The 23,628-nt window shown below is 36.0% G+C and overlaps 1 protein-coding gene across 1 annotated transcript in view; it reads right to left on the reverse strand.

Annotated features, from left to right (window-relative positions):
• LOC100893025 overlaps positions 1-18,377 on the reverse strand; it is a 29,255-nt gene extending 10,878 nt beyond the window's left edge. The window contains exons 1-2 of the mRNA XM_003730443.3: positions 17,935-18,377; positions 17,410-17,536 (exon numbers count right to left, since the gene is read on the reverse strand). Of these exons, the coding sequence (XP_003730491.2) occupies positions 17,410-17,536; positions 17,935-18,202 (395 nt within the window). The 5' untranslated portion in view covers positions 18,203-18,377. The remainder of the gene's footprint in view (positions 1-17,409; positions 17,537-17,934) is intronic.
• Between the last annotated feature and the right edge of the window lie 5,251 nt (positions 18,378-23,628).

Consider the following 23,628-nt stretch of genomic DNA (forward strand, 5'->3'; position numbering starts at 1 on the left):
TATTATCTTTTGGCACTGTAACCCTTTGTACGTACTCATTTTTTTGAGCTCGGAAGAAGCGTAGTCCGCGACAGATGTTGTACAAATCGTTTGACTCACGAATGTTGATAACGCCAAGAAGTGTATATTATGCCATTTAGTTTAAAGGTAAAATTCGCATAGCGCTTACATTTTTAAAAGCCTTTCTACCCCTCTGATTATTATGTAAATCCATATTCCAATTTAACCAAATATTTTGAGAATAAAACCAGATGCTTCTGGTTATTAAGCGTCGTTAATTCGTTTCTTGCATCTCTGGTTTAAGCAAGACATAGAACACTTTGATGAAAATAGTTTTATTTTTTGGTTGAGGATCAAGTATTTCATCTGAAAAGAAGATTGGACACCGGTACGACCACGGTGGGGGGGGGGGGGCACTAACAAAAGCGTTTAAGCAAATTATTCAAATGGTAGATTCTTGATATTAAAGTTAGTGATAATTATGAATACAACAATGACTTTGTTAAGTAAATGAATTGGAAGGATTCCAATTTCTTCAAGCCAGTTATTAGAACACTCCTTATATATCTCCTCATATTAAATCTTATCTCCATATATTTTATCCTGTTGAGTTTTATTTTCTTAATAATTTGTATATACGTATTATGTTCTTCAAATATGTATAATAAAATTCTTATTTTGCGCAGTCACTAAATGGCATTCTCTTCTGGTTTCAAAAATGGGGAGGGTGGAGGGACTATATAGTTCTACGATTCTAAAGGTTCAAACACAGCAGCTAATGGTGTCAAGTGAGTCGACTCGACATTTAAAGGGCTCGTACGTGTATTCATTCACTAGTATTTTCTACTTTTATTACTATCAATACTTATACTACTACTACTACTAATACAACTACAACTACTACTACTGTTGTACTACTACTACTTCTTCGACTATACTACTATACCACTATTACGCTACCACTAATATCGCATTGCTACTACTACTACTACTTCTACTACCACTCAGGGGCGGCGATGCATCGTTCAAAGTGTGGGGGGGGGTACCAATAAAAAGGTTATTTTCTGGAGAAAAAAGGTGCACCTACAAAGGGAAACCTTACAGCGAAAATATACAATGTTGTGCCATTAGTATATGAACCACTACATTGTGATTACACTATCTGGGATGATTTCCATATTTCTCTCTTTACATGGTCCAAAATACTGCTTAATCATCTTACTTTGCAGTTGAGGTTGATTGTCTGAATATCCATTTGCGAGCGAGGAAACATTTTAAGATATGTGAAGTCGTAGTGCGTAAAATTACATGTTATAAAGAAGGAAAAATAAACAATCCTGATGTGTTTATGACATGCTTAAAAGACCTTTAGAAAAAGTTATATAAACTATACATGCAGGCGAGCGAGCTTTGGGGAAATCAAAGCAAAAACAAAAAAACAATGTCATTTTGAATTTTTGGAACATATTTGTCTGGTGTAAGGGAAAGGGGGAACTTATCAAAATGGCAAAGATCACTTATAAAAAAGAAAAGGAGCACGTGTCAAATTAAAAAAGGGATATTATCAGAAATAAAAATGGGACCCTTCCTGCACCTGAAAAGGGGTACTTAGCAGAGATTAAAAAGGGACTAATGAGAATAGAAAAGGGGCATATAGTACAAAGGAAAAGGGGCAATTATGACATTTGAAGGGAGCACTAATTAGAGGTCAGAGGTGGTAAGAGGCACTTATAAGAATGTGGAACGGGCACTTATTAGAAATAAAAATGGACTCTTATCTAAAGCAAATGTAAAAATTGGCACTTTCGGGTACTTGAAAGTGTGGAGGCGGGTTGGATGGATGGGTATTGTGTCCCCCTGTCCCCACCCCCTGGTGCGCCACCACTGCTTCTACTATACTACTACTATTACTTCTTTTATGCTAGTACTACTACTTCTTCTAGCCTACAACTACTACAATTTATTACTACTACTTCTACCACCATCACCACCACCACCACCCCCACCACCACCACTACTACTACCACTGCTAGTACTACTTATTCTTCTTATTATCAATCTTTAATTAGTGAGCTTCAAATGTGCATCGTCAAACCTTGGACTGACGCCATCTTGCTTTCCAAGAAAGATCGTTTTCCCCTTTCAAACATAATTTCAAAAATTGTTTCTCTTTTCTGAAACCATGGGTGTCGATCCTTACGTAATACCTATTCATCAGGGGGAGATGAATGAATAGATCATCCCCCCCCCCCTGATGAATAGGTATCAGTTACGGATCGACACCCATGTCTGAAACCATTTTTAAGAAAACTGTAACATGACAATCATGCCAAGGCAAGCATTAAACATTGCGGATTGTTCCTTTAAAATAGCGTCCGCGATGGTGCGCAGCCTTAATCCTAGTCTTATTCGAGACACGAATATACACATTCGTTATTCGAGACCCGAATGTACACGCCGTGAAACGCACGAAAAGAATAAAATCATTGAAAGAAGTAGATAGGGCGTAACAGATTCCTTCTACCCTGGAGAAATGCCTGGTATTGGAATAAGAATTTATTTTTTTCCTCAGTCGATCAAGGTTGACTGTAGTCATATGGAGGGAGGCTGATAGAATAAACTACTTTGAAAAGCAATATCTAGACCCATGCACATGGTCATTGCACTTACTTGTCCGTATCACTTTTGATTGTTCTTCTCGATTTGTTAAATTGTATCCTTCTATAGCATTCTTTTAGAAATATAATGCAATGTTTTTATCCTTGATGTTCAGAAAGCTTATCTCCTAGCTTATTCAATTTTCTTAATTTTATTAAGTAAATATATAGTGCATAACCAATTTTGTGGAGCTAAAGAGGTCCATGTCAAAATAACCAAAAAGTGGACTATTTCTTTGAGTTGGTTTGATGGATGGATATTTTTTCATCAAAAAGAAGGCCAATATCTTCTTCGTTTCTTTATGCGGATTATAATTATTGTATACATCTCAAACAAAACAAAGACAAATGAAAAATAAAACACGTTCCTATCATATTTTTTAAAATAAGTATATAACTACTACATTAATTCAATGACATGAAACATATTCCGAGCTTGACGATTTAACCGCTGACGATCCGGGGGGGGGGGGGGTAATGAATGAGCCCTATTATTGTCGTTGGTCCAATTCGTGAGAAAATATTTAGCATCGAATCAGGGAGGGGGGGGGGGTAGTGAGCACTATTTTTCACCCAACCCCTCCCCCTCATTTTTTCCGGGGGCGTGTAATTTTTTTTTAAAGGTAAAATTAACGTTACCATTTTAAAAAACCTGTTCTTCTTGCCAGGGGAGGAGGAATCAGCCACCCCCCCCCCCGGATCCGCAACTGGGGTTGGGTAGGGAGGGATTAGTGTGGTTTAAAACATTCATTTCGGTTCTATTTAGTTCACATTATGTTGTATTTATGTTATATTTGGTGAGAAAAATAAGCCCTTTTTTCAGAGAAATCAAGATTTTAGGAAATTGTACGTAATCAAAAGAGCATGGAAGAGTCAGTGGGATTCCCCAAATAATCATCGACAAACAGTTTGCATTCACCTTCTCACAATACTTAGTTCGCCCCTGCAGATACTTACTAATTGTCCATCGTGAAAACGAGATTTACTAGGTTGAAGCTCAATGTACGGTAGTGTAGAAATTATTATTTTAAAAAGATTTTGCATTCAATTTTGTCTTTTTTCTCCGTTGCAACGCAATGCATCGAATTTCGTTTTAAATCTTTTTTAAATTGTATTCAATACTTTTCTTTCTTTTTGCCGAATAAATAATAATAATGATAATATTAATTGTTACATTTGTCAGTGTACTAGAATAGTAGTAAGTATTTCCAAAATAATGTGTGTGCCAGGTCAAAGGGGCACCACATCTTTAGAGGTGCGTAGTCTATAGTGGGCCCGTCAAAGAACTGTGAATCCCATTTTTGTGGGCCGAGTCTCAGCAGCTGCACTAACGCTTTCAATGTTCGGTTTCCGGTCATTGGTATAACTCGGTAATTGAAGAAAGAATAAGGCGGGTGGGGTATGGGAGGGGCTCGTATCATATAATTTTCATTAAATTGCCCTTTCTCTTTATTTCTTTGCGTCTTCTTTTCCTTGCTTTACCACTCTCCTCTTTGAAAACGTTTTAACGCCTCTATATGGAGTGGGGAGGGGGTGGGCGGTGTATAAGGCGAGTTTCGCACAAGGAAATGCTAGGGAAGTAGGGAGGTTTGAGAGAGGTCGTACCGTGTTATATTTCCACTTTCCCTCTTCCTCCAAAATGTTTTTTCGCTCTCCAATTTGTAAGGATTTGTGTCACCACTGTGAGGCGGAGAAAGGTGCCCGGGGGGGGGGGCATGTGTCACAAAGTTAATTAAATGTAAGTAATAGAATGAATAGGGCAGTTGAGTAGGGGTGTAGGAGGGGGTTGTATACTGTTTTTTTCGCATTGGCTTGCCCTCCATCCTCCTCCCTCCCCTCCCTTCCCCTATTATTTCCCTTAATATTTTCTATAAAATAATTTGTGATAAAATAACAATATAAACTTTTATAAAGCTTAAAAATCATTCGTATTACGCGGATGCAGCTCGAAACCGTCATGCACTAAGGCCAACCGCGGTTGTCGAGCTCTTTGACCAGACAACAGTATTTGTTTAGGTTCATTAGACTGTCAACCCACGAGACCGACATTTTCCTATATCTTCCCTCGTGTAATTCATAGTTTTGTCATTTTTGTTGGAAGTGTCCATCTAATGGGTTATCGGTCTACTGGGATGGTCCTTCCTATGGCAGGCCAGTCGTGAAAAGCACCCATAGATTTGACGATAATTTGTTTATTATGACGCTATTTCTGGGAAATCAATTGAAGGTTGAAAGTTTAAGATATTCATCCTTTCGTCTCGTGCAAAAATAGGGCTTGTAAAACATATTTTCACGTGTTGACCTATGGTGCACGTATCTTTCGAAGAGTACTACAAAAGTGCTATGAAGTAGAATATCTTGTAATTATGGGTCTTTGATGGAGTACGGTTGATTTCAGGCTGAACGGGCATGTGTATTAATTATCCTAAAATGATGACAGCGTCTAAGGGTAAATATCTTTAATACATTAAGTATTTTAAAATCAAGACTTAACACAAAATTTAAAATGTTTATTAACATGCTTATTTTCATTTGTAAGCTAATTTGAAAAGACAAGATCTAAAATTAAAACGCAAAATTGCCTGGGCGTGCAACTACGATAAAAGGCCTTTGTAGTCTAAATTTAAGACGCTACAATAAAAAAAATAAATAAATAAAGAGAAACGTATAGATCAGTGCTTTATGGTGTCAGCCAAATTTATTTTATATAATTGTGAGGCTGTATGATTGTTGATACAATACTGTTCAATTCATCTCATCTTAAGATAAATCCATTTCATTTGCAAATTGTTATCTTCTCATGACTGAATGAAAGAATACAATGTAGTCTTTACAAACGAACGCAAAGTTGTTCGTGTATACTAATTTTTTGTTTTTACAGAGTCAATATGGATGGACAAGGGACACATTTCACACACATGTAGGTTACTGAGCACGATTGTTGTGATAATAGGTGGCTATTTACATTGATATCTATTTATAACAGGGACTAACATTTTGAACAACATAGGAGTATGGAATTCTAGACTATAAAAATGAACTTAAAGGTCTACGATTATTATAACAACCAGCACGCACATTACATGCGCTGCATTAAAGCCTCCTGAAGTCACCTCATGTCGACCTCGAATATACATGATAGTTAGAAATTGAACAAAATTGGTTATCGTAGGAATGTTCGCAAACATTTAGATGCTCATGCATATTTTAAAAAATTAAAGGGGGATAGGGGAAAGGCCCTTTATAAACTTTTGTTTGTGTAAAAACACAATATGTCATGAACAATACCATATACATTCACGTTCGAAAAACAAAGTGATATGGTCAATTACGATACTATTGTGCAAACATTCCATAACGATGAAAAAACAATACAATTTAGTAGTATTCCAGTATTAAATAGATTGGTAATAGCACAGATATGCATTTCCTTTAATATCATAATTTTATAATATTTGCATAACACATATTAACGATCATCATGGGTGAATCCAGAAGGATGACAGGGGATGCAACCGTGAATCTCTCCCCCCCCCCCCCCTCCCGCCCATTTAACATAAATATTCTTGACTGTTTTGTATCAGTCCTACTTTTATTTTTCCCTTTTACAATTTGTCCCATTAAACAAAATTATTTCGTCTTTAGACCCACATTTATTTTCTCTTCCTATCGAAATATTTTGGGGATAGAACTCCCTTTACAGGAAGAGATGGGGTGAGGGTCCAATCACTGGATCGTCCCCCCTAAAATGTTGACAAAATGCAAGAAGAGAGTATGCTATGTTTTAAAAATGCTAGACAACCTAAGACCTATTTAAAGGGAAAACAATACAAGAGGACAAATAGGGGGGGGGGGGACGCATCTCCATGAATTATTAGAGGGGTCATCCCCCGAAATTTAGAAAAACAAATCTTTTTAATGCATTTTTGGTTTATTCCGTCATATTTTTCAGCAAAAGGTGAGTCAAAACTGCCCCCTCCCCACCCCACATTTTGTCATGGATAATAGACTAGACTGTGTGATGGGAAAAGCACCCAAAACCTTTAAAACCACAATGCACCCCCGCTACCCCCCCCCCCCCCTCCCCCAGCTAAGACCAAAACAAAAATCGCCGCCATCAAGTTCAATTAACATTAGCAAATGACACCAGAAAAACGAAGGTAGGCCTACTCCTGCTATACCCCCCCACCCCCCCCCCCCCCCCTCGGGCTCAGAATTCAAACAACGTCTTTTTAAAATGTAATAAATAGGTCTACATGCAAACAGAAAGACTATTTAAAATAAATCAGCATCCTTTAATACCAAGCACCATTATTCGCTTGTAATGTTTGTCTACGTATATAAAGGATCAGCGTAATGTACATGCTGCTATACGGAGACCAGTTTCCCTGGTTAAACCTTGGATTCTGCGTCACTAAAGACGGGGAGACGGCACTAGCCTAGGTCGTACCTACGGATATCGAGCGCAAGGATCCATAGATCTACCTAGGATATTATGTGGATCGGCTGGTATTTTACTCACTCACTCACTAGATCGATCGATTGATTGATCGATCAATAAATAAATAAACTGGATATCCATATGAATAAGATGTGGGACAAAATTCATGAAGAGTGTCGTGGACTGGAGAACAGAATTACAACAGAGATGAGACAAATAGAATCCAAAATATCTGATGTCATTGCTTCAGTCACTTTTAACGCAAACAACATAGAGAAAGTGATTAAGGACACAATTCCGACGCTAAGGAAGGAAATGAAGGATGACAAAGAATTTTTGGAGGAGGAAATAGATAGGTTGAACGCGTATAATTGCCGAGAGAACTTGGTATTTATTGGTATACCTGAAGAGGCGTCAGCCGAGGGGCCTGGTGGAGAAGATGTTAGAAAGACCTTGCAAAAGTTCTATAAGGATCATTTGAAGATGGACCCGGAGTTGGTGAAGGAAATGAAATACCAACGAGTACATCGACTGGCCTCGACTTTGCGGCCGAGGCCAATAAAGGCCCGTTTTGTTTATTACGGAGATAGGGAGCTGATAATGAGCAACGCTAAATATCTAAAAGGCTCAAAGATGTATATATCAGAAGACCTACCAATCCGAATCAGGCAGAAAAGGAAAGCTCAGATGGAAGTTCTGAAAGTGGCAAGAGGAGCCGGAAAACTGGCTTACTTCTCCAGAACGGAGCCTTCGAAGCTCTTCGTAGATAGGGTTTATTTACCCATTGATAAGCAGGCCGAGTTCTTGGAAAAATGCAGAGGACCAAATCCCGGGCAGACCCCCAGGCCGACTTCCGGACCGTTTCCCGGACAGCGTGACCAGCAGCCGCAACCTCAGCCAGAGCATCAAGAAAGGCCAATCCAGCTACTTCCAGTTGCGTAATAAATTAGGTAAGAAGCCATCAAATAAGATATAGAACCAATAACAATATCTTTGAAAAAGGAAAACATGATAGAAATGAAAGAAAGCTGAAAAGAAATATTATCACAGGCGTACAAGCAAGAGATGAATGATGTTTATCAGAAGAAAATAAAAGCTACATGAAAGATGCAGATGAAGAAATTATAGAAAAGAGAAGCAGACTACATAAAGAAAAGGAAAACTACAGGAAAGATAACATTGAAGTAACTAGACAAGAGAGGAGCAAACTACATATAACTTTTCTGTCTTGAACTGTCTACTATATGCTAACTTGTTTTCTTTTGAAGAGTATGAAAATAGGATTTGATATACAGCTTTTGTCTATTTCATAGGTGTTACAGTTTTGGTTGAATTTATTTAGGAACCAATATCGTATTTGAGGCTATAATTAAGGTAGGCACCTGCTAGAAAATGGTAAGCTTGTCTTATATAATGTGAATTTCAGTTGGCAAGAATGGCATCTGAATAGAGTAATGTCAGGTTGACTTAGGCTTAAAAGAAAGAAAGAAAGAAAAATGAGTCTTAAACAGGATTTGATATTAGAAAATTTGAGGTATATTCCACTACTTCCCTGTTTTGTTGCACTTAGTTAGAAACCCTAACTGCATTTGTTTTCAGATAAGGTAGATACTTGCTTGATATCATGTTGTGATGTTTATCAGAAGAAAATAAAAGCTACAAGAAAGATGCAGATGAAGAAATTATAGAAAAGAGAAGCAGACTATATAAAGAAAAAGGAAAACTACAGGAAAGATAACATTGAAGTAACTAGACAAGAGAGGAGCAAACTACATATAACTGTTCTGTCTTGAACTGTCTACTATATGCTAACTTGTTTTCTTTTGAAGAGTATGAAAATAGGATTTGATATACAGCTTTTGTCTATTTCATAGGTTTTTATTCCACGTCCCTGTGTAGCAGACGAAAACAGAGTAAAAGAAATGATTGATATAAAAATTATTTTTTTTTTAAATCAATTTGAGTTCATATCAATCAGTGAGTTCATATTAGGTCAAGCTTTTAGACCAAATGTATATTTTTTCCCCTTCTTGTCTGCCCCTAGGGGAACATAGATGCAAGATGTACAATTATAAAAACAAAAGAGATTGAAAAGAAAAGAAGACCAATGATATACATAAAATGTATCTCACTAGAGTATGTTGGCAAATTTATCATGCCAGTTTCATATCAGTATAGAGTTACTCTCTATCTATGAAAGTGATACAGATAATTGGGGTTTATCTCACAGCGTGCCCAGTTTTGAGGTATTTAGTTTAAACCCCTAACTGCATTTGATGCTACGTAAGGCAGGCACATGTTCAATAATAAGTTGTGATTGATATGTCTTTTATATAGCTTGCAGTCTGATCGACTGCCGTGAGTGAAGAAATGTTATGTTAACCAACGCTTTAATAATAGGTAACCATTGTAATATTATTGTAAGTAAAGGAATATGATGGAAAAGGATGCAGTCTCTGAACAGTGTGAGGGAGAAGATAAAGAAGATAAAGAAAAGATGAGAGTCTGAAAACAAAATTGATATATAGAACTGAGAGTATTTAACAGTTTTGGATAACTCTTATTCTTAGTCAAATAATTGCTTCATTTTTTTTTTTCAGGACTGTTGCCAAGTCAAATTTCCTTATGTTTGAGAAGTATTTAAGCTTCGAACTACATGCGTCTCAAGAATGTCATCTTTTTGTTTAAATTTTTTTTTTTTTTATATGCATGCAAATTTCAAGGGTCTGTAGTTATTATTGTGAGACTGTTGGTGAAATGCATCACTCCTTAATAAGAGAAGAAAAGATGTAGCTTCGGAGAGTATTGGAATGTAAATGGATAACTCTTATTCTTAGTCAAATAATTGCTTCATTTTTTTTTCAGGTGTACTTATCTATTATGTCACGAGAAGCAATACACTTATTAGCATACTGGAAATGCTTTCGTTCTCTCAATGGAAAATCTATTTGACAGTTCTAGAGGAGCGGGAAAAAAAAAGATTTTTTTTTTTTTTTTTTTATATGCATGCAAATTCCAAGAGTCTGTAGTTTCTATTGTGAGACTGTTGATTGGGTGAAATGCATCACTCCTTAATAAGAGAAGAAAAGATGTAGCTTCGGAGAGTATTGGAATGTAAATGGATAACTCTTATTCTTAGTCAAATAATTGCTTCATTATTTTTTCAGGGCTGTTGACAAGTCAAATTTCCTTATGTTTGAGGAGTATTTAAGCTTCGAACTACATGCGTCTCAAGAATGTCATCTTTTTGTTTAAATTTTTTTTTATTTTTTTATATGCATGCAAATTCCAAGGGTCTGTAGTTATTATTGTGAGAATGTTGGTGAAATGCATCACTCCTTAATAAGAGAAGAAAAGATGTAGCTTCGGAGAGTATTGGAATGTCAATGGATAACTCTTATTCTTAGTCAAATAATTGCTTCATTTTTTCAGGTGTACTTATCTATTATGTCACGAGAAGCAATACACTTATTAGCATACTGGAAATGCTTTTGTTCTCCCAATGGAAAATCTATTTGACAGTTCTAGAGGAGAGGGGAAAAAAAAAAAACTTTTTTTATATGCATGCAAATTCCAAGAGTCTGTAGTTTCTATTGTGAGACTGTTGATTGGGTGAAATGCATCACTCCTTAATAAGAGAAGAAAAGATGTAGCTTCGGAGAGTATTGGAATGTAAATGGATAACTCTTATTCTTAGTCAAATAATTGCTTCATTTTTCTTTCAGGGCTGTTGCCAAGTCAAATTTCCTTATGTTTGAGAAGTATTTAAGCTTCGAACTACATGCGTCTCAAGAATGTCATCTTTTTGTTTAATTTTTTTTTTTATATGCATGCAAATTCCAAGGGTCTGTAGTTATTATTGTGAGACTGTTGGTGAAATGCATCACTCCTTAATAAGAGAAGAAAAGATGTAGCTTCGGAGAGTATTGGAATGTAAATGGATAACTCTTATTCTTAGTCAAATAATTGCTTCATTTTTTTTTTTCAGGGCTGTTGCCAGGTCAAATTTCCTTATGTTTGAGAAGTATTTAAGCTTCGAACTACATGCGTCTCAAGAATGTCATCTTTTTGTTTAAAAAAAAACTTTTTTTATATGCATGCAAATTCCAAGAGTCTGTAGTTTCTATTGTGAGACTGTTGATTGGGTGAAATACATCACTCCTTAATAAGAGAAGAAAAGATGTAGCTTCGGAGAGTATTGGAATGTAAATGGATAACTCTTATTCTTAGTCAAATAATTGCTTCATTATTTTTTCAGGGCTGTTGACAAGTCAAATTTCCTTATGTTTGAGAAGTATTTAAGCTTCGAACTACATGCGTCTCAAGAATGTCATCTTTTCGTTTAAATTTTTTTTTTTATATGCATGCAAATTCCAAGGGTCTGTAGTTATTATTGTGAGACTGTTGGTGAAATGCATCACTCCTTAATAAGAGAAGAAAAGATGTAGCTTCGGAGAGTATTGGAATGTAAATGGATAACTCTTATTCTTAGTCAAATAATTGCTTCATTTTTTTCAGGTGTACTTATCTATTATGTCACGAGAAGCAATACACTTATTAGCATACTGGAAATGCTTTTGTTCTCCCAATGGAAAATCTATTTGACAGTTCTAGAGGAGAGGGAAAAAAAAAAAAAAAATTTTATATGCATGCAAATTCCAAGAGTCTGTAGTTTCTATTGTGAGACTGTTGATTGGGTGAAATGCATCACTCCTTAATAAGAGAAGAAAAGATGTAGCTTCGGAGAGTATTGGAATGTAAATATAACTCTTATTCTTAGTCAAATAATTGCTTCATTTTTCTTTCAGGGCTGTTGCCAAGTCAAATTTCCTTATGTTTGAGAAGTATTTAAGCTTCGAACTACATGCGTCTCAAGAATGTCATCTTTTTGTTTAATTTTTTTTTTTTTATATGCATGCAAATTCCAAGGGTCTGTAGTTATTATTGTGAGACTGTTGGTGAAATGCATCACTCCTTAATAAGAGAAGAAAAGATGTAGCTTCGGAGAGTATTGGAATGTAAATGGATAACTCTTATTCTTAGTCAAATAATTGCTTCATTTTTTTTTTCAGGGCTGTTGCCAGGTCAAATTTCCTTATGTTTGAGAAGTATTTAAGCTTCGAACTACATGCGTCTCAAGAATGTCATCTTTTTGTTTAAAAAAAAACTTTTTTTATATGCATGCAAATTCCAAGAGTCTGTAGTTTCTATTGTGAGACTGTTGATTGGGTGAAATACATCACTCCTTAATAAGAGAAGAAAAGATGTAGCTTCGGAGAGTATTGGAATGTAAATGGATAACTCTTATTCTTAGTCAAATAATTGCTTCATTTTTTTTTCAGGGCTGTTGCCAAGTCAAATTTCCTTATGTTTGAGAAGTATTTAAGCTTCGAACTACATGCGTCTCAAGAATGTCATCTTTTTGTTTAAATTTTTTTTTTTTAATATGCATGCAAATTCCAAGGGTCTGTAGTTATTATTGTGAGACTGTTGGTGAAATGCATCACTCCTTAATAAGAGAAGATAAGATGTAGCTTCGGAGAGTATTGGTTGTTCCCAGGTGTACTTACCAGCTGCATGTTTTTCATGTTGGTATTTACTTGGTAGTTAAGCTATTATATGGGAAGATACTGGTTTACAACCCTGTGATTATTAAGGATGTTCCCTTTTTATATGTTGATTATTGAAATGTAATTTACTCCTGAATACTTAATCAATTTGTGATTAATAGATTCAAGAGCCTTCAAAGATTTTCGTACATGACATGTTTTTTTTTTTATAATTGCAAGGAAGCATTTATTTTGTGTATTCTGTAAGTCAGGCTATTATAGCACCTTCAATGTGGAGAGGGTACATAATCCTTTATAGCCTTATTTTCGGGAATGTTACCTTCAAATAGAAATTTTTAGAGTGGGAGGGGTGGGGCGGGGGAGCTGCAATATTGCATGCCTTACATGTATCAGTTTCTTTCCCAGATGACGGGGTTTCGTTCTTGCTTTTCGTGGGGTCCTTTAAGGTGGGGGATTGGCTCTGGGACTGGGTTAAATTTTCTTGTGTGTGATAGGTTATGGATGTTCTGATTAATTGTAAATTGTTCTCCCTCAACGTGAAAGGGATCAGGGACAGAGATAAAAGGGAACGCATATTTTTCTGGTGTAAAGATAAAGGGGCGGACATTGTTTTCCTACAAGAAACATTTAGTACTAGCGATTGTGAGGACAAGTGGGCTTCAATGTGGGAGGGTTCTACTTATTTTAGTCATGGTTCTAATCACAGTAAAGGAGTTCTCGTTTTGATTGCGCCGAGGATAGATATTGAGATATTGCAAGTCTTAAAAGACAGTGAGGGTAGATATATTTTTATAGACTGTAAGTTTCAAGGTGTTAGGTTGATTTTAGGCAATGTGTATTTTCCAACAAGAAATTTTGAGAGTGATCAATTGCAATTTCTTCGAAAATTACGCAATAATCTGGCTAAGTTAAATAAAGATAACTACCCGGTTATAATAGGTGGTGATTTTAACATGATTAGGGACATTGAATTTGATTATAACGGGAAATCTTTAAACAGGATTTCGAAAAGATTTAATCGAGAATTTGAAAAATTCATGGAAGATTTGCAGCTTTTGGATATTTGGAGATGTAGGCATTCTTTAAAAAGGCAATTCACTTATATGCAAAACAATCCCTTTATGCAAAGTAGACTAGATTACTGGATAATATCAGAATGTCTAGAGGAAATGGTTATGAAGTGCGATATAATTCCATCTGTTGCCCCTGATCATCATTCAATATTTTTACGTTTATTTGACAAAACAGTCAATAAAACGAATGGAAGAAAAGGGTCATATTGGAAATTCAATAATAGTTTATGTGAAAATGAAGATTATGTTAGAGAGTTAAAAAAGAAAATTTGTCAATTAAAAAACGAATTGCAAACTAAAATAAAAGACAAAAGGTTGTTATGGGATTTTTTAAAAATGAAAATTCGGAGCTTTACACAAAAATTTTCAAAAAAATTGGCTGATCAAAGAAGAACAATAAGAACAGATTTAGAAAAAGAAATACAATGTTTAGAACAACAATTGACGGAAAGCACTAATGCAGATACTTTAGAAAAATTGGAAAATACAAAAAAGAAATTAAAGGAAGTTTATAGCTATGTAAATGAAGGAATTAGGATTCGATCACGAGCCTCGTGGTACGAAAGCGGAGAAAGGGATTCGCGTTATTTCAATCAATTAATGCAAAATAACAAAAGAAAGAGTACTATTAAAAAAATTAAAACCTCAGATGGTGCTATTTGCTGCGATGAAAAAAGGATAACTGAAGAAATCCGGAAGTTTTACAGCATGTTGTACAGTAAAGTAGAGTACGAGTGCTCGGATAATTGTTATAATAGTTTCTTTCAAGGTTTACCGAAATTGACTGAAAAATCTCGAGAATACTGTGAAGGATCTATAAGTAATAAAGAATGCCTAGAAATCTTAAAAGAATTAAAACAGAACAAATCACCTGGAAATGACGGTTTTTCTTCAGAATTTTATCGTACCTTTTGGCCGAATATTGGAGATTTAGTTAAAGATGCCTTGAATGAAGCATATAGATTAGGAGAATTAGCATCGTCTCAAAAACAAGCTGTAATTACGTTAATCGCTAAAGATGGGAAAGATCCCTTTTCACTGAAAAATTATAGACCCATTTCCCTTCTTAATGTCGATTATAAAATCTTAACAAAAATTTTGGCTAAGCGAATCAAGAAAGTATTAAATGAGATCATTATGGGAGATCAGGTGGGCTACATGAAAGGGAGGAATATTGGTGAGGCCATTCGCATTATAGATGATATTATTTTTCATACATCCCGTTACAATTTATCTGGTTTTTTGTTAGCTGTAGACTTCGAAAAAGCTTTTGACTCAATTTCACATCAATTTCTTCAAAAAGTTCTGTCGTCATTTGGTTTCGGTCCGTCCTTTCAAAAGTGGGTTAAAGTTTTATACATGAACACTCTAAGTTGTGTATTAAATGAAGGAGGGTCCACTGGTTATTTCAAAGTAGAAAGGGGAGTAAGACAGGGAGACCCTCTTTCTCCGTACCTCTTTATCTTGTGTATTGAAGTAATGGCACACAAATTACGAATAGATAAATTGGTGGACGGAATTAATTTTGGAGATAAGGAAACTAAACTAGTACTTTATGCGGATGATATGACAATTTTTGTTCGCAATAAAAAATCAATTAATAGGTTAAAAGTATTATTTGCAGATTTCGAAAAAATTTCTGGACTGAAAATAAACAACGACAAGACTAAAATATTAAGGTTAGGTTCATGTCAACGTTTAGATTGTGATTTTGCTTTTGGCGAAATAGTTGACTTTCTTAAGGTTTTAGGGATTTTCTTTTCCCTCGATGAACACAAGAAAGAAGATCTAAATTATAAAGAAATCTTAAGTAAAATAAAAACACTTTTAAATTTTTGGAAGCAAAGGGATTTAACACTTATGGGTAAGATTCAACTATTGAAAGTGCACATTTATTCTAAAGTTCTTTATCGGGCGTCACTTACTCCTGTTCCAAAATGGGTTTATGATTCACTGGATGAATTAACTTTTGATTTCATATGGAAAGGAAAAACAGATAAAATCAATAGAAACACCATGTTCTTAGACTATAACCAAGGGGGGTTAAAGATGTTAAATTTTTCTGCACAAGTTAAATCGCAGCGAATTATGTGGATTCAAAAACTTCTAAAAAAAGATGAAGACATGAAATGGAAACAATATTTTAACTTTGTCACTGAACACGTGGGTGGAGATTTGATATTTTCATGTGACTATATACCAAGTTTATTAAAAGTGACAGCTCCACAATTTTATAAGGATTTATTAGAAGATTGGGTGAATACGAGACATATAAGGAGTATAGACATTGGTGATGTGGTAATTTTTAATAATAAACTTATTCGATATAAAGGAAGTTGTATATACGATAAGAGGTTGTATGACAAAGGAATTTACAAATTAAAACATATTCTGGAAAACGATGGTAAACTAAAAAGTGACAGGCATTTTATCGATTTAGGTGTTGAAGTAAATGAAATTGAAAAGATCAAGCACTTTTATACCTGTTTACCAGTTTGTTGGAAAAATAATTTTAGAAAGGGAGAAGAAAAAAATAATTCTGGAACTGATTTCACTTTGGGGAAGAAAACAACTAATATAGCTGATTTAAAATCAAAACAAATTTATGTACAATTAATAAAGAAAGATGATTTTAAACCTTTGGTTTTTGAGAGAATTGGAAGGAACTATGGTTTTTCCTGTAAGGAAATAGAAAACATATTTTTAAGACTAAGACAGTGTACACTTAACAGTCGATTAAGAGAGTTTCAGTTCAAACTTATACATAATATATTATATACAAACCATCACCTCTTCCGTTTTGGTCTTGTCTCGACTAACTTATGCTCATTTTGCGAAAAAGATGAAGAAACATATAAACATTTATTCTATACTTGTGAATTTGCACAATCAGTGTGGGAAATGTGCACGAGATTTTTAGACTTTGAAATACATAACTGTAGTTTGGAGGAAATTCTGTATGGGAAAGAGGAGAGAAATAAAGGAAAATATCAATTAATGAATCATGTTTTAATTCTTGTTAAATATCTGATTTATAGAAATAGAGAACTTAAAAAACCACCCTCTTTTAATGAAATAAAGAATAGTATAATAGGGGATAAAGTAGAAGAAAGGAAATTGGCAGCAATGAGGGGAACTCTCACTATTCATTTTTCTAAATGGGAAAACCTGAGTATTAGACAAACAATAAGGAACCCAGAGCCAGTCGTCCACCGGTTAAGAGGGGGGGGGGGGGAATGGGGATAAGGGAGAGGTCGGGTAGGGTAGGGTTAACAAAAAGAGAAAACTTTTCTCTCAGGACAACAGTATAAAAAGAAGTATAAGTTGCTACATTGTTAAAACAAAAAAAAATTGGATTATACAACTGCATATGTTTTCTTTGAAAATATGAATTTTTGTTTCAAATATGATGTATAGGAACTAACTATGTAAGTTTCTTTTGAAGCCGTTTGTAAGACAAAAATTTATACTGATTTATAATGTCATCACATTTGCAGTGAGAGTTATGATGATTGCAATTTGTACTATGATTATAATTTGTTTCAAGAGAGAAAAGAATAAAAACTGACCATAAAAAAAAAAAATAAAGCGATCAATTGATCGATCAATCAAACGATCAATCACACCACCACCCACCCACACCCATATTATTTTAACCAAACACTTACGAAGCGTAACTTTTCACGCGTGCGGCAATGAATTCCTTTAGGTCTTCATCGGTGGCTCTACACTCAGCGATCCCATAGTAGTCAGTGGCATTATGGCAGTACACGGCGTCCTGAACTGTGTAGCCACCTGGTGGATTAAATGTGGGATATAGCTTTGTTTATGGTGAGAAGAGTGAGCAATTGGTTTTAATCTGGTTGTAGGTTATGCAAAGCGTCAACCCTGAATAGATTTTTAGTTAATGCGTTCTCACTAACGGTAAATAACGTTAACAATATTTTTGACCGAAAGAAATACACTGTACTTATTATTTATTATCTTATAATAACAATTTAAGAATATAGATTCCCCAATCGGTGCCTGTTGGTCCCCCATGATCCTCTTTTTCTTACGTTAGTTGAGAGCTGATTCAATGAGATAGCCACCTGTCAGTGACCTCGCTGTGTGGTGTAATCCCTTCTGGTGCTGTAATATAGGAATATGCCCTACAGAAAAGTGGCCTTAGTCACCCAAATAAAAGAACTCACCGTAGTTGGTGGGATCCAGAAGACCACTCTTGATGCCCTGGATGAAGTCAGTGTCGAGTGCCGCCTGCGCCTGCACCTGACTTTTGTCCCATAGCCAGTCGGCTAAGGGCATCGCCTTTACCCCGTCCGGGGAGTCGACGTTGGTCAACTTTGCCGGCCCCTTGCCCGACTGTAGTAAGGCGGCCACCGCAGACGGCAGGTGTTTGACCATGGCCGCTGTGCTGCGCGGACTGCGGACATTTCGGGGGCTTCTCTTCAATGCCGACATGTTTTAGATAACACTTCAATCTTTTGGGCTGTTTAGTCTTGAAGGCCTGTTAGTGCAACCACAGCTTAAGAGCATAGACTGTACGGTATCTGCTTTGATTCAAACAAAACTATGGGTCTGATCGCAGAGAAGATCGCTGAGTGTTATAAAACGAGCAAGGTTTTATTAACACTGGCTTTTAAACTGAGAGCGTGTCAATAACATTAATGATTAAATAACCTACCCGGATGCGCGCAACCTTAATTTTCATGGAAACTCGATCAAGTTCATATACCGCGGTTTTCCCCAAACTGTTCTCTTTTTTAGCAATAATGTGATCGGTTTATTGTTAGTGTATGTTTACAGGTATTGCTGCGTGACGACTTGGCAGTGCAAGTAGGCGGTGCTTAGTGCGTGCAGTGATCGACCCAGACTGGCAGGGTGCGCGTGCGCAGTTGCATTTTAAGACCTCATAGTCCAGCGGATAGGTGGAAGTATTGTGCAATTTGTGGTAAAAGCATGAAACTCTGTACAAACGTACTTTATACCAAAACATGCAATTTTAGATATGATGTCATCTCTGATATGGCCTGTGGTGGCCTTGGCGGCCATTTTTCAAAAGGCCTCCAAAGTCTGATATAAAACTACATACCTTTGTGCATGTGCACACTCAATGAATTGTACCCTCTTTGTTATTCAGTTTTGCGCCAATTTGGAATTCACGAAGTAAAAGAGGCTTCGTGGGTCTTCTCTTTACAACTAAATGATCATTTTTCTTTTGTAGCAGCTGATCTTCCTTGTTTGGATAGATGTAAATTGCCTGCATTTTTACCGTCGCATTGTACTTGTCCAATGGCCATTGTACTCTATCCAGCCTTTTGAAGTATACAAGCAATTGCAGTCTCTTAATCAACGTAAAGCTGGGATTTCTGGAGACCTACCTGTAAAAATAATACGAGAATTTGCTTACGAATTGTGTATCCCAATGACTGACATTCTGAATGTCTCGTTTTAGAGCTCTATTGTCCCCCTACTCTGGAAACAAGCTGAAATAGTACCCATTCCTAAGTCACAATCACCCACGTTGCAAAATTTACGCCCTATTTCACTCACTTCTTACTTTGCAAAACTTGCTGAATCTTTCATATGTAAATGGTTACTGGAAGATATTACCAGGCATATTGATTTTAATCAGTATAGAAATCGGCCTGGCTTTAGCACTAACCACTATTTGATACCACTTCTTCATCAAATAAATGCCAACGCGGATGAACCCAAATCTTTATCCACCATCATACTTACCGACTTTTCGGCGTTTGATCGCATCGACCATAATATTGTAATCAACAAATTGATCCATCTGCAAGTTAGGCCATGTGTAATATCATGGATACTGAGTTTCCTCGAGTTGCGTCAACAAAAGGTAAAATATTTTGGTCAGTTATCTAATGTGAAAACTATCAATGCTGGTGTTCCGTAAGGTACCAAACTTGGTCCCATTCTATGTATTGCAATGGCTAATGATGCCTGTCATGATGTTAACTTACCAATTTATAAATATGTTGATGACTTCACTATTGTAGAAAGCCGGAAAGTAACATCTCAGTCTAAACTACATTATGCTATGCTATCACTGATCTATAAACAATGGTCAGCTAAAAATAACAAGACATTGAATCCGTCCAAGTGTTTCTCTATGGTTATAACATTTATGAAAAATTGTGTAGAACAAACTTCAATTTTCATTGGCGAAAAAGAATTAATTCATGTTAATCAAGCCAAAGTCCTCGGAATAATTTTACAATCAAACCTAAAGTGGGATAGTCATGTATCCGATCTCACAAAAAGGTGTAGTAGGAAGTTGTTTATGTTTCGTTGTCTTAAGAAGTATGGATTGCCTCAAGATTACCTTTTACTTGTATATAAAGGATACATTCGTCCGATTTTAGATTAGGGGGTACCGGTTTCCAACGGTAACTTAACAAAAACTCATGTATATAATTTAGAACGGATTCAGAAATGAGCTTGCAAAATCATTTTAGGACGTCGGTATGATTATGAAGCAGCATTGGAAACGTGCAATCTACTTTCATTAGAAACAAGACGTGAGCAGTTATGTATAGACTTTGCCATTGCTCTTCCAAGCACCCACAATTTAAAGAATGTTTACCTCTTGGACAACAAAGCACTTATTCTCTAAGATCTCAATTTAAGTTTAAACAATACCAATGTAAAACAAAACGCTTCCAGTGCAGCTCTCTTCCTTACTTTATAAATCTTCTGAATACCAATATAAATTGTATTATGAGAATTTCACAGTCCATGATTGAACTATGTGAATGACTTTTGATAGTGTCTATCTCGATTTTATTCATTGCTAAATATTTCTTGCCATCTCCCCTCATCTGTAATGATAAAGTACTCTTTGTCTGTCTCTTTCCCTCTTCATCTCTCTGTCTGTCTCTCTCTCTCTTTCCGTCTCCCTCTTTCGTCCCCCTTCTCTCTTTCTCCTTCTCTCTCTTTCTTTCTCTCTTCCTCTATTTCTCTCTCTTTGCCATCACTCCAACTCTCCCTTTCCTACACCTCTCCCTTTCTCTATACTGTTTTAACAAAGATTTGAATTTTGATCAATGAATTTTTATGAAATGTTTATATGTTTGATTTTGATTTATGTCATATTTTGTGTTATTTCAACTTTGAATTCTAATTGTATTGTATCTTTGTGAAATGGATCGTAATTCAGCCATTGGCTGCGATGATCGTTTAAATAAAAAATAAAAAAATTCTATCTATCATCTATCTAACTAACAAAGTATTGAACTCTATCATTTCGAAAGAAATAATGTCGTTATAGTGGAATGAAATGTAGATAGGGATGAATCGAACATCGAAGGGTTTTACATTATATACGCTCAATCCAAAGGCATTAAAAATAAACACGTTTTAAATATTAAAAAACCTGAACTTGTAAAAAAAAAAAAAAAAAAAGGTAAATGTCGGGCTATGGAACGATGAGGATACAATTTATGGCTCTTTATCTAAAGTAAATCCGTTCAACAATAATTATGAATATACATAAACATATAACAATATACATATTTTGGAACGTGGAGGTGCACGATTCTCATGAAAGAAAAATATGAACATTATTTGGAAAGAGTGCAAAACACCTTTCAAGTCCATTGTATATCAATAGAGTCTTTTGAATGATTCGATGTGATTCAATGCGCAATCGTGTCATGATAAACCACACTGTGTCACTTTTGTACACGCCCCGCACGTAAATCACGTACATGATTTTGCGTGGCATTCTATGAGTTATTTTGTCTTGGATTCCCCTTTTGATAATGTGGCGCCTGTTTGTTGGCATCGCTTGAAATAATGAACTATGTAGTAAAGTACATGTTTACACTCCATGAATGATAATCTCTCTGTTATTCAGTTGTGACCAAAATAATGAAGTAAAGAAGGCTCCCTGGCAAATCTCTTTACAAATAGCTGAACTTGATATTGAACTCTAACTTTTCGAGAGAAAAATTGTCGTTATAAATGGAATGGAATGAAATATAGAGAGGGATGAACTTTATACCCACAAATCTATGTTGGTAAACTATATTATTTACAAAAACGTGCAATACGACTAATAAAAAAGAGTGACTTTCGTAGTCCCAGTCTACCATTATTTCTTAAACAAAAAAATATCCCGGTGTTTGAAATTGTAAAACTTGATATATCAGTTTTCATGTTTAAAGAGAAGGTTGAGTTCTGGGATGAGGTGAAAATATTTTGTAATATGCAAGTGTGGAAGAACATCAGAGAAAAAAATGTTCCTTGAGGAGCATGGCTCTTCAAATGCCTTCATTTTCTAAATATGACAAGTAACATCTTAAAAATAGGACCCGATTTTTATGTCATCTTTATGTGTACAGTGCGTGTTACTCTACCAAGACTGGGACAACTTTATTATCATTTTGATGACCCCAGAACCTTCAGTACACACCAATACTTAAATGCTATATGATCAACTTTTCCCAATCGATTCCACACCGTTTCCTTCACAATGCAATCGCATGACCAAAACTCAATTTTATCTTTTAGAATCACAAAGGGATTCTCCCATTATTTTCCGATAATATGTTTAGAACTAATTTTTCATTCCATATGTTGTAGCACACTCGTATACGAGATTATCTTTCTTCCCATTGCTCGTTCAACTATAAAAACCCATATTATCCGTTTTACAGGAGTACATGAATGGAATTCAATTTGTAATAACCCTAAATCCAGCTCTACACTTTCTCGTTTTAGAACTCTATTCAAACGTTACATCCTTGACCCTTTCGTATCCTTCTTCTTTCTCACCTCTTCTCCCCCCCCCCCCCCACTCAGTGTTATTTAGGGTACGCATATGCGTGTTCCCAGCGACCCTCCCACCCCCCCCCCCCTCCTTTCAGCTAAAGTCCGGTGTGTATAGTCAATACGGGTCGACTTTTTTCTTTTATTATACGAGCCTTTTTCAGCACCCCCGTCCCCCTCCCTTTCAGCAAAAGTCCGGTTTGTAAAGTCAATACGGGTAGAGCTTTTTCTTTTGTTACGAGCCGGGGAGTTTGGGAACACGCATGGAATCCATCCGTTCACGGAGTGGGTGGCCGGGCCTCTTCCCTTTCTTCTCTTGCTCATTTTGGACTCTCCCTTTCATTTGGTATTGCTCTTGTGTGTTTGTGTGTGATTGTGGGTGGCGCTATAGCTCAGTCGGTAGAGCAGTGGTCTCGTAATCTGGTGAGCCTGCTTCGAAACCAAGTCGATGCGCTATTGCCCCTTGATAAGGCATTAATCCTCATTACCAGGTCCGTCGACCGGCTGGATGCTTACTAACATTTGTGCTTTGTTAGCAGTCAGGTAAAATAACCACCACCACCACCACAATATACACTGTAAGTTGGTCATAAAGGTGCAATCATTTTGTTTTACCCTAATTTATGAAATGATTTTGACAATGATTTATTCTTAATAGATCTAGATAACAGTATACATGGCCAACCAGGCCATTACTTTGCCACTGAATCATGACTATACACAATGGGAACTAGCGTAGGGGGCAGCCCCCCCACAATAAAAAATAAAAATAAAATAAAATGCAATAAATTATCAATAATTCATTGCATTTCCCCCGCTCTTCAACATATACAAATCCTCTGTGTGGCCATGCCGTGAACCAAAATGCAATGAATCATTAATAATTCATTGCATTTTCTTTGTTTGTTTTTATTTGTGGGGGCTGCCCCTTACACTAGCCCCCGCTGCGTACAGTCATGATTCAGTGGCAAAGTAATGGCCTCGTAACTGTGAGGCCACGGGATCAAAACCATGTCGATGTGCTATATACTATCTCTCTTTCCCCCTCTCCCCTTCCCCTCTCTCTATCTCTCTCTCTCTCTCTCTCTCTC

The sequence above is a fragment of the Strongylocentrotus purpuratus genome, unplaced genomic scaffold (assembly GCF_000002235.5).
Source record: "Strongylocentrotus purpuratus isolate Spur 01 unplaced genomic scaffold, Spur_5.0 spur5_scaffold_17, whole genome shotgun sequence".
NCBI lineage: Eukaryota > Metazoa > Echinodermata > Echinoidea > Camarodonta > Strongylocentrotidae > Strongylocentrotus > Strongylocentrotus purpuratus.